The sequence below is a fragment of the Trachinotus anak genome, unplaced genomic scaffold (genome assembly GCF_046630095.1).
Source record: "Trachinotus anak isolate AG129_WGS33_773 ecotype Australia unplaced genomic scaffold, CSIRO_AGI_Tana_v1 ptg000002l, whole genome shotgun sequence".
Lineage (NCBI taxonomy): Eukaryota > Metazoa > Chordata > Actinopteri > Carangiformes > Carangidae > Trachinotus > Trachinotus anak.
In genome coordinates, this window is record NW_027273853.1 from 12863009 (window position 1) to 12876020 (window position 13012).

Genomic DNA, 13012 nt, shown 5'->3' on the forward strand with positions numbered 1-13012 from the left:
AATACATTTTTTGGGGAAATTTAGGTGAGCTAACAAAAGACTTACTGTAAAACAAACAAATCTAAATAAATTAATCTGGATGTTGTTCTATCCTTCCAGCTTTACAACAAATATAGTCCTTCCAACTGTGTATAATTGTACTTAAAAGCACAGGCCTCCCTAAGGACAGATGTTTCCTGCAAAGCTGCCTCATTTGCTCTTCACCACACTCTCCCTCGACTGCTCCACATTACCATTGACAGTATGCCAATATAATGCTGACACTTGTTCATTAGAGCACTGATTGAGGTACCAATGGTCATATGTTAGTGGGTATTACTGTGGTGATGTGAAGCCCTCAATAGAATCATTTGAGTCAATTTTATTTTGCTCCTGTGTATAAAACAGAAATAGTGATAGTGAAAAGTTTCTGTCAACACACTACTGGTACAGACACCTAGCTGAACCAAGCACAACACTCTCAATTTCTGCATTAAGACCATCCCAGCCATGTGTCTCACACTCCTCTTGGATTAATTCAAGCAAATGTATTTACTGTAAACAAGCCCTGTGGAATGGAATTCAATTGAGATGAGATGCAGAGCATCCACTGGTGCCCCTGGAGGAGAGGAGAGGACCAGAGCTGATAATGGCCTCATTAGCAGTCTGTCAGTAGCCATTCCACGCACAGACTCACCATGCAGCTGATCCACGTTAACTCTTACAACTCTGGACTGGCCTCTAAGACCGAGGACACGTAGTGTGCATGCTGTTGCACTCTGCAGCCTTTGACCCCACAGGATAAACAGTTATGAACTTCCTCAATTTGTGTCCCAATCTCGTGAGGTATTTTAGAGAGCTGTGGCTTATTTTCTACCACAGAGCCACCTGGATGTTTGCAAGTGCACCACCAGCCTGAAGCAGCCGTAGAATTAACAAGCTCCAACAGGCACTCCATGAAAACAATACAGATCAATTTAATATAGATGCCAAGGAGTGGAGGGCATAATATTAGAACCATAACAGCACCGGCCCACACCACACAATCATAAACCAATTTAGGGCCATTCCAGGCAATTTCCTGGGGGCTTCCACTTGTGGGAAGACTTCAATAAATCACACAGACAACAAAGAGAATATCTATTTCAGTGAAAATAGAGGACACTATTGGGTTATGTCCAGAGGACTGCAGAGGGTTGCATTTAAAGACAAGTTTAAATAAGAGCAGTAAGGGTTTAAAAACATATGACATGCTGATGCTGTGCTGCGGTATAATGTAGTATTATGGTATAATGTGTAGCTACAGGAAATGCTGTTAACTCATTATGGCTAATGGATTTTCCATGGAGCAGCACAGTATGTCTAGTCTAGTGAGGTAGCAGATGTACGCAAATCTTGTGCTTTTTCATTACAGTTACACTCTGAATTACGTGACTCTCTGTTAGTGACTATATACACTGCCCTTCATCCTTTAGATACACAGCAGCCCCATGGCCAGCTCAGCACTATTTTCTCTCTTTCGATCTGTCACTCAATGCACATACACACAAACACAATATTTATAGAACAGCAGGGTCAAAAGGAAGAGATATGAAAGCATATCATTCCTACACAGGTGAAGTGTACACCTGTCAGCTGTCATGTAATCCAAATCAACAACACAGTGCTTATAGTGAATGGTTGACAAGGCTATAGCCTTTTGTTTTACTGCCATGGTTATTTATAGAGATAAATTTAAATCTTTTTCTGAGAGTCTGGTATTTCCAAATCAACTGAATCAAGTGTTTTCAAAGTACTGTGTCACCAAGGCAGCAAAGCCAATTTGTCCTCCATGGACTGACCAAGCCTCACATCATTTAAGGCAGACTTGCGTGCCTGTTTCACATTAAATGACCCCTAGCAGGTATGAATGAGGTGATGTCAAGAGGCTGTGGACGACATGATAAGCACTAAACTTCTTCACTGAAAAACAGCACACAGCTCTGTAGTTGCTGTGTTGTTTAGTGGCTGTTTAGTTGTTGCTGCTATTTCTCTGCTAGTGGAAATCCAGGCCATTTCTTTCTGTCTTTGGGAACTTCAGCAGCAACACAAGTGTAAAGAGTCTGCACACTGAAAGTGGATGGACATGTGATGGATACAACCGTGAAAAATTATTCAACAAAGGTTATTTATTTGGATGATCAGATGAAAAGCAGCAGTGGTAAAGAGAGATCTTCGACACTGCTGTAGTGCTATCATATAACTCACGGAGCAAATTTTCAATAGATCAATAGAAATCAGATTTAACAATGAATTGCACTGCATCTCTTTTGTGTGAGGCTGCCCTTGGGGACAGAAAGGAAAGGGATAGGAGGATAGAGAGAGAAAGAGCGAAAGTGAACGAGGAGGGGAGATTATCGCAGGCATGGCAGCCTGTGTGAGAGGCTTAGCCTGGCTAGGCAGGGAGGTGGAACCCTGTGAATTCTAATGAACTGGCAAGACTCCCCCAAAACCAGCTCCATCTCCATGGCATGAGGGCGACAGGAGGGAAGGAGGAGGTGATTAGGAAGGCGCAGCCCCTCTACGGCAAACCAAACAGAGCAGGTCATTTTCCCTGTGATAATTATGGCTATAACCAGGCATGAGGGATTGGTAATGGACCTGCTTATTCTTCATGCCCTGCAAAGGCAACCACTGAGCCTGTCAGGGGGAAAAGCATGATGATGTGTTTTTTTTCTTTTCTTTTCTTTTCTGTTGGTAGGGTGACTCCTGTAAGAGTTGCAATGGCTGTTGAAAAGGGCAGCAGGGGAACTTGGCCTTTGAGGGAGAAGTTAACGAATGAACTTCATTATTGAGGAGCATACCAGGGAGACCCCCCGGAGTGTGTGATGTATTACCTAGCGTCAAACTTACACACTCCCCCAACATCACCAATATAGCCCGACATCAGCTCCGGGGGGAGGGTGGGCGTGTAAACTAAAATAGTTAACCTTCTGGCTTGAGGCTAGAAGAAAAGAAGAAAACAGAGACACAAACTGTGATGTACAAGATTTGCGTCAATAAAGTTTTTCCTATTCAAAAAAAAAATCTATTTTAAAACTTCTAAATTACTCCATATTTTCCGCTTTTAGGCTGAACAATTTGGCCATTATTCTCTCCCCTGAAACACCACAGTGAATAATGAGGCTGTGCCCTTTCCTGTGACTGCTAAGCGCAGAAACCCTCAGAAGAAAACTTTTAGCTTAAACTAACATATATTTAATGTTCTCCCTATGACTTCAGGTAATGCAGTTGGTCCAGTGAGGCAGTCCACATCAACGCAATGTAGATTACTCTCATTTATTAAAAAGCAGCCCTGTTCAAGCATGAATGTAACTTTTCCAAAGTTCTTGGAGCTGTATAAAAACAAGTGACCCACCATTGGGACTAATGTTTTCCTCAAGATTGAGGGAGATCTTCAGGCTATGCGCGACGTGCACCACTTAGCCTTCCCCCTTCCTGTCTTCCAGCGGGCCTGGATGGAGTTTCTCTATGGTGGACAGGACGAAGGAGCTCTTTTACTGAGCGCACTCTCAACACTTTTAGTCTTGACTTATGAGGATGCCACGGGTGCAGGGGAGTGATTCATCACTGGGTGTGCTCCTCTTGCACCCTCACACATTAGTAATGTGGTCCGCTGAGGAGGAGTCCTGTCATCAGTCTGTACCTGGACCCTCTGAACAAGGTAGGTCAACAGGAGGCAGCAGCGGCTGGCCCACTTTTAGTCTTTCACAGCACCTTTAAGTTTCCTCCAGCTCTGCCACAACTGAGCCTGACGGACACACTAAGACCAGCCTGGTCAAGGGGAGACACTGCCTCAGTACTGTAACTGGTACTGTGTATATCTGTTGACTCAGTGAAGCTTGTCCTCCCAGTGCCCAAGAACAGCTGGCCAAATAACACTTGGTAAGAGGTTAAAGTGAGAGGGAAATAGTATTTTCACTCAAAACGTTACAGGCTAAATAAAAAAAATAAAAAAAGGAAAAACAAACAAGAAACGACTCATAGATTGGATAAAAGTTCCCAGACTTATCCATCTGAAAGTGCCCGAGGGAATTTCATCACAAGACTCTTTAGTCTTCTGTAATACAGCTGCAACAAAATAAGTGGCAAACACATGATCATCTGTTCTTTCACAAAATACAGAGCCACTGTAAGTTAGTCATAAGCCTTTGACCTTAACATTGCAGGTAATGCACATTTAAATACCTACCTCAGTATTCATGTTTGTCATTTTACTTGTGAAGATTAGGTGTAAAAAGGCTATTTGAAACCAAAACACAGGATTAAGGGATAATGCTGCTCTGTGTCTTGTGAGTCGACCTTGATTCTGTAATCCAGCACAATACTGGAGAACAGCATATTTCTCTCTCTTGTACATTCAACACTTTCACTGTAGAACAGCTCACTCTGATGTAATGGCAAAAGCATTATGGCACCAAGCTGAAAGAGAAAGTAATCTGAATTATAGGGGAACTTCATTGTAATATCTGTGTAATAGAACTGGAAATACTATTACATGATTTGTACAAAGAGAAAATATCACTGACAGCACCTTTACATTTATTAGATATAAAAAGGACACCACATGAAAGTAGGAGCTGACAATGTTGTTACAGGTTACAAAAAAAAAAAAAAAACATAAGTGAATTGATTTGAATTACACAGACCTGCACTTTAATGATCACGGTGAGAAATGAACTTGATCTTTAAAGTGAACCAACCTACAGTCAGCCACAACATTAATAAGCACTGTGCCACTTAATCAGAGAGGACGCCAATTTAGCAAGGAGCTAACTACGCAGGAGGGACCCTCTGTGGCAGCTAACACATTAAACAGCATTGTGTCACCTGACTCACGTGCTGGTACGTATACATGCCCTCCTCTCTTCCCCCAATCTGCCTTATTTTCCTCTCTCCATAACTCCTTGCCTGTTTTTTTTTTTTTCCCCCCTTCACCGTGCCGCAGACACAGTAGAATGAAAACCTGCCTTTGATGTCTGGGATCCTATAATGCTGAGCAGTAGAAATCCGCATGCCTGTTATCTGTAGAATCTTAATGATGATGGCTAACTTCACAATGGGTTAACCACATCCCTCTGTTCTCTCACTGCACACCCACAGAAACACAAATTAATAGCAACGGGGGGAAAAAAAACAGCTTTTCTCTAATAAAGCAGATTCAACAAAATGTGCACAATGCGATCAGCACAAATGTCAATGTATAATATCACCGAAAGCTTTTGTGAGCACTTCTTCTTTCTTCTCCGGAGATGTAACTTTTTTTTTTTCTACTTTAGCATCTGCACAGAATGACATTATTTGTCAGAAAAATACGATCCCAGATTCAAATGGATCTAATTCAGTTTCAATAAGCATGTGATGATCGGTATGCAAACAGTCTGCTTCGTTGTGTTTTGTCCCAACATAGTTTTTTTCTGTGATTCGCTGCGACGACTGTTATTGATCTTGAAATGATGCTCACGAGATATTTCAAAAGAATGATAGTATCGGGGACATCTTACTCGTTGCATGGTTTATTCAACATCATTCTTTTGAACAATTCAGCAATTGAATTAGAAATGTTAATTTTACCCGCCTTTATTCATGCATGATATTGCATCAGAATCCACAAAAAAATCCTACAATAGACTTTTTTTTTTTTTCAGTGGGTTGCTCCGAGCACAAGAGGACAGTCTGTGCGTATGGCTGCGACTAAGAAACTTGATGATGGCACAAAGACATTTAATTATGGCCCCCATCTTAAAGCTTCCCCATCAGCATCAGTCAGGATCATATCTGGAGGAGCTCTATGACCTCCGCCTCTGTCGCCCTCCATGAATCAAACCTTTCATTACATGCTGACACTCTTGTCCTGCACCGAGTGTGTGTACACCATGGGAAAGTGATGAGGCACTGGAAACCTGATGAGTGACGGATAACCTGCGCTTGTGCAAAGGCTGGCTGACTGTTCGCCGCAGCGAGCGAGAGGCCGGCCGTGCCCTCCCAGCCATGCCAACTGCTTCGCCTGGCAGACGCCACCATCTCAGCACAGCCCGCGCTCCCTGGCCCCTCTCACCTGAGGCGGCAGACAGCCGGCAGAAGAGAAATCGCCCACAGCAGATGGGGCCACTTACTTTGGCTGGCCCATCCAAGCATTGTGTCCTTGTCACATGTCACTTATTCTTGTTTTCTGGTCTGACGACACCTCAAGACAGGGCCTTTTCGTATTGGGTGAAACACAAAAGGGAAAGGGTGAGGAAAAGCTGACGAGGCCTCTCTTCGCTCCGGCTAAAACTCTTTCAAAGAGCCGGCACGAAGAGAAGAGCCAGATTAAGAGCCAACAAAAGCAGCGCACCCCCAGCCCCACAAAAAGCTGTCGAGCACCCCTGCAGTCCCCCTCACTACTCCCCTCCTTAAAAAATACAGACGGCCCCCAGGAGGCGATAAAAAGAGGCGTCCTTACCCACAGAAACTTATGCAAAGAAAGTGCATTTTCAAAGGCCATTTGCAATTTTACAAAATGGCAGACATAATGCCTTACTGAAAGATGAGGACCTGTCATATTGTGTTGGAGAGGGAAAAGTGTGGCAGGAGAGGAAAAATGGAGAAAAATCATGCTGGCCTGGTTTACGACAAATAGATAGCTCTATTGATTTCCCTTTTACAGTGACTGTCCATCCCTCACTGTTGTGATTACACTGACCTATTTCAGAAAAAAAAAAAAAATAGCCGTCTATTATGGATTAAACCCAAATGTCCAGAAAGAAAATACTCTTTTTGTGGGACAAACAGAGTAAGATGAAACATAACCTACAGTACAGAGGGAGAAAAAGATTGTGTCAATTTAAGCGTTCAATGTTGCTCTGGGAGAAGAGGAAACAACGAGTTCGAGTACCATGCTGAGAATCAAATAACTTTCCACAGAAAGAGCAGCTGTGCTTAGTGGGGCCCTGCATTGTCAATTTCAATTCTAACAAAAACCCCAACAACAATAAAATAATTGCAATATTGCTCAACTAACATTTAAACATAATAATGCCAATTTAACAGACTTCGAATCGTATTTTGCAAGAACAACAGAGCACAAGATATTTTATAATAATCTAATGTACTGTATGTGCTACTGTATTGTGTTTTTTACTCTAATACACTACAGCACAGTTCAGTGTTGTATGCTTTGTGCTGATGATTCCTCTGCGTCTGTGTGTATTGCTGTGTGTGCTCGTCCTGCTCCACTATGTCTGTGCTGTGCGTCTCACTAGACTATCTCTCTCCGCGTAGCTCAGGGGACTCTGGCTGGCTGATCTTCATTATCAGCCCTAGCTTAACAATGTACTGGATGCACTTCCCACATGAGTGCAACTAACAAATCCCCACAGAGCTGAATCAAGGCAACAATGTGATGAAATACCTTCAAACAACCACTGAGCATGGAACACTGAGCTATGCAGAGACAACTCACACTGCCCCGGGCGATTCCACAGGAGTGCGCCTGTTGCCAAGCAAAATTAGACAGCAACTGGGACATATTATTCTCCTAAATTGGCAATGTACAGCACTATTAAGGACCATAAATCTCATGTTTGATTAAGTGAAAATACCTCAACTCACACAGCCAATGTATTAGCATTGTACAATTCAGAAATTCAAGCGGGACCCTGCCGTGTCATTTAGAGGTAAAGCAGATGCTTCACAGGGGTAAAAGCTGTCATTGTGCCATGTGAACACAGAGAGCATTATTGGGATTAATAATGCTGTTAGCATATTTTTTTCCAAACATGCACCAGACTACCTTTATGAGAGAAGTTTCAAATGCACAAAGGCATGAAATCTACAAACTCTGGCTTCATAACTTTGAGTGAGTATAATTTCACTGTAACTTTGAACTCTGTTTTTCTAAAACAGCGCAAGAGAATCTAAATCATCTGGTTCCTTTAAAACAGATTGGCTGTACTATTACTATGTGAGTGCAGATCTCTGATGAGAGGAACTCAGTGCAAGCTGCTACCAAATAAATGAAGATGCAGCAGCAAGGCCATGTTTCTCAATCAGTGTAAGGAGTCTGTCACCAGAATGGAGATAAATATAGTGTGAAAAATGTGGGGCTCTCTCCAGCGTATCTGTAAGACTGAGGAGAGGAAGCCTCGTCTGTCTCCTTTCCTCCTTTCCCGGAGTTACACTTATACTACTGCCTCCCTCTGGCCACTGTATTCCCAATCTAAACTCAGACACACGCTACACATGCTACATATGAATAAAGGGGATTTGCAGTACAACGCAAAGACTGGTACAATAGAATAAAATCAAACAGAATAACATAGCATGAATAATAATGAACAGTCCCTTTGTAACTCTTCAGTTTTTCAGCCTGTGTTAAGACTGAAGGTGCAAATTCAGCTCTATGGTGATTTGTGAAAACATAGTTTTTAATGTCGCCGTATTGAATTCATTATAATATTGTAGAGTGTTTGTGTAATTGGGACATAATAGCACAGTGTCAATTTACCTTGTATGTTTTGTCTAATCTTAAAAAAAAAAAACAACAAAAAAAAAACAAAAAAACTGACAACTTCATGTGGCTACACAAGCCTTTGTTTTGTTGTGTATCAAAGTCTGAACAGTCAGCAGACAATCAGTATATTGTGCATCTACAGCTGCAAAAGAGAGAGACAGGATTAGCTGTAGGTAATCAGGAGATCTGCTCTGTTCGGGGAAGAGCATCCTGGATACATGACCTGTGTGTGTGTTTGTGTGTGTGTGTTTGTGAGCTCTCTGCTATTCGAGCTGTGAGACAGAGCCCCAGACTGCTGATGTTAGATTAGAGGTGAGACGTCTAATCTCAGTGTAATGAGCTGCTGCATCTGATCCTCCGCTCCACACCATCTCTCTCAACAGGTCCAAACAGAAATTCATCTCGCTGTGACGCAGCCCTGCCGATGCAGAAGAAGCTGACGGCACATATCTTGTGTCCACCATCAAAGTAGGAAGAAGAAGAAGAAGAAAAAAAAATTCAATACAAAATTTTAACTCTCGATCTTTTGCTGTCACCTCTTTTTAACACGGGCAGTTTTAGAGATACATCTACTGCTATGGAAAGTCCAAGTAGCGCATGTAAAACTGTCAGGGAAATGTACAGGAAAACCACAGCTGACTTCTTGCTGAGAATTATAGCCTTGTGGTGTAAGAAAGGGCTGGTGAGGGGCCGCCCCTTATGGAGAATGAAGAAAGAAGGGGAGACAGAGAGAGAGAGAGAGGGTGCTGTCTCAGACAGTAAATCTACATAAGAGGTCATCACAGTCAATGGCACAATGATAAAAGTATCTGTTTTCATCAAGAATACTTCACCTTCTGATGGTTCGATGATTAGACCAGTTGAGTGGATGGAAGAGGGAGGTAGAGGAAAGAAAGGAAAGAAGAGGAGAGGAGAGGAGAGGAGAGGAGCCTGCCAGTGAACAGCTGCCCCTGTAATTTATATTGATGAGGGGACTGGCATGGCGGGGAGCTTCCAGCAGTTTGATCACTCAGGCAGAGTGGGGAGTTAGTCAGAGACATGGCCCATCCCTGTGGTCTGGGCTGGACTAGGAAGACCTTCTAAACATACACACACACACACACACACACACTTGCACATGCATACACACACAAGTGAGTCTGCCAAGCTCACATTACGAGCAGCAGTGTGGACTGGTGTAGTGAGGAAGCCAGTGTTTTCACTCTGTGAATAGAAATAGATTTACAGCCTGACTATAACCATGTAGGGCAGAGTGATCTCCCTCATTATTACTCCAGCAGCGATATAATCACCACGCTTCTCTGAAAAAGACCTTCCCTCCACATTCTCAATGACCATTAACTGGCCCTTGAACTACTTCATGTGCACATAGCTCTGACGAGATTCTACAGCCGCTTCCTGTCTGTGAGGCACACCAATCAACTACTTGTTAAGGGGCTTTACTTTGATTTCCTCACATGGACAAGATTTGAATATTTCTCACTGAATTGAGACAGCGTAGTCCAGTCTCTGCCCAGGGCTTTGAACCCAAGACTCCTAAATCATGCTCTTTGATTTGGGCCCCCTTCCGGTGTAGAGGTGCTTAGCGCCGCACTAATTAAGATAGTGGAGCGGTGGATGGTTGGTCAAAGCATTTCTGTTCTACCTTGAAGGTATCCTGACATAAACACGAACATTTACACACACGCATACGTCAAAAAATACCATACCCCCTCAAGATAAGCAAATAGCTTAACACACAATCATGCTGCTGTTTTGACGGCGCTGTTTGAATAAGGTAGAGATGTCTAGCGTAGAAGATCATATCCTTTGCCCTGCTGTCTGATGTAAGAAAGAGCCGGGGTTTTTTACAGGGCGAGATGCAGCCTCTCACAATCTGAAACACTCCGACCGCTCTTACAGAAAAGCCCTCTGGCCTTCCCTCTCCACAAGTTTCATCAGAGTGATCAGAGCGAAAGGATAGCCTTCAGGGCTAGTTTCTTCCATTCACACAGTGGGGTGTGAACACACACGCACACAAGCACACACATACACAGAGACACTGCAATGCACTACACAAAAGCGTTTTAACATGCCTTTTCGATTGCACTTCACGCGTGTCAAAATACAGTACAAATCTCTTGGAAATCATTGATTTCTACAGGTTTGACTGTTCATCAATTCTTCATGAGCAGACTGAAATTGAAAAGGCAGTGATGGTTAGAAAAAGGCAAAGCCTGTGTGCTATTGTTGTAGTGCACAAAGGAGCTTTGCATCTCACATGTGAGACATGTGTCACATTCTGTGTCTGCGTCTTTCAATTTCGCTGATATGATCTGTACTTGAAGACTACAAACTGGTAGTTAATGCAGCCTCAGAGGTTACAAACCACCACACAACACCACATCCGTGTTGTTCAGCTGCAAGGCCTTGCAGAAAACAAAGAGGTGCTTCAGCACACTGTCTGCTTCAACTGTGCATGATTATCAAGCAGTCATAAGACTGCATAGCATTTTAATTTCCTCTCTGGGGTTATCATCATATTCTCTCCAGGATGGAGATGGAGAAATATGCACTAGTGAAAGTGGATGGCACAGATCTAAATGAAGCTACTGATTTACAACAATACCAGTAAGGCAATAATAGGCAATGATGAGGGGGGAGGGGGAAAGCACAGAACACACAAACACAAACAAGATGATCTTATCATCTCTACAGTATATGTGGTATGGAGATGTTTTTTTCCCCACATTAAATATAAGATTTATCTTAGAATTAAATGACATTTTTACAGCCTTAAAATTGAAGTGCAACAGAAAGAGGAAGCTGAGTACTAAAGAAATGTTTGTACTCACAGGTATGTGTCTTCTTTGTTACTGAGATACCTGCGAAGAGAAAACAAACAACTCATGAAAACTAAAAACAACTGAAAAATATTCAGCACAAACCACAATTTAAATTCACACCGAGCACTGCATATGGCTGACTGATAGTGATGACGGTGATGAAGAAGGAGAGCCTGTGGTCCAACAGACTGTCACTGTCCAAGGTCACTGAGGTGGCAGGCCCAGGATAATTATGTGTGTCTGACCTACAGCCATGCTACATCAACATCCACGACAAGGTGGTTGAAACTCTATCCTCTGCGGGCACTGAATGAAAATTTATACTAAAACAAACAACATTTGGAATGCTAATGTGTTGAGCAGCCACACTGATTGGGCCTGAGCACATGAGTAAGCCTGTGGCCCAGAGCGGGATGGAGGCACTTTGACCTCGATGTTAGTTAGTTAATCCTTTATTTAAACAGGTAGTCTCACTGAGATCAGGACCTCTTTTCAAGAGAGACAAAAAATGTATGAAAAAAGCAGGAGACGAGTATAATTCAAAAACAAATTAGTTGATGAAATGAATTAGTTTGATTTGTACAGATATTTAAAACTGGTTTTAGAAAGCTCAAGATTGACAGTTAAAAGCTCCTGTCTTGTGACACCTGATCAGAGCAGAAGCTGCTTTTCAAGCATAATATAATATACACAGGTGAGTGGAAAATGTACCAACAAAATGTGCGAGATGAGGGAGAGGTATGCCGATAGACTACATTTACACAATGCAGTTAAGTCATGCTGTAATTGCTGACTGTATTAATGATCATCAAAATAGCAGATGACAATCAAGATTTGTTTGTATTCAAGATTGTGACTTCAGGTGTTCACCTGCTGTCAGGCCAACGGTTTATATAAGTGAACATTTTCAACCGGAGAAGTGTTCAGACAACAATAGTAGGTAAAAAAAAATCTTGACACTTGCACACACTGTTTAATCAGCATTTGCATCAAAATGTGTATTAGTACATAATAAGTTAGAGTTGCACAGATATTATAAAAGTATGTAAATATATGAGCATGCAGTGCTTAAATTAAATCAGCACTGAGGCATAGAAAAGGAAGGATCTAAATTCTCATCTTTGCACTTGAAACTGACCAATTCATTGTGAACCTAACACAGCTCTGGGAGATAATGCGTAGTGGCATTGGTAGAAAATCTAAACTATAGCTGAGATACAAGCAGGGATGGTGTGTGTGGCTGCAAACTGCTCATCAAACAAGTGGCCAGCCTGACCAGTGTGAGTCAGACCCAGCTGACGCTGAGGTCCAGCCAGGCTGCCCTCGTGCTCACGCTGCCCTTCCTCGCCCCTTCGGGTGTCAACTCATCGCATGAGCCACTTCGGTTCTTGCTGTGGCTCCGGCTGCTTCTCCCGTCTGCAACATTGGTCTAATGCCCCAGGAGCCTGACGCGGACGGGCGCACAGCCAGCCGTGGTCCCCAGCGGCCCACTGGATGCTCATGCTTTGCAGGGCGAGAGCACACTAATAGATCCCACTTGTCATGCGGAAGCAATGGCTAATTTTTCTACAGCTTGCATTTGAAACTCGGGGGACGGCGAGCTGACATGATTCAATAACTCTCTGTGAAAAAGGCGTCTGGCCGGAGATAACAATGTTTCAGACACGTTTGAGGG

At 42.9% G+C, this 13012-nt stretch overlaps 1 protein-coding gene across 1 annotated transcript in view; it reads right to left on the reverse strand.

Annotated features, from left to right (window-relative positions):
• Nucleotides 1–13012, reverse strand: part of roraa (RAR-related orphan receptor A, paralog a) — a 182491-nt gene that overhangs the window by 49224 nt on the left and 120255 nt on the right. Inside the window, exon 2 of the mRNA XM_071498967.1 lies at nucleotides 11347–11376. Within this exon, the coding sequence (XP_071355068.1) occupies nucleotides 11347–11376 (30 nt within the window). The remainder of the gene's footprint in view (nucleotides 1–11346; nucleotides 11377–13012) is intronic.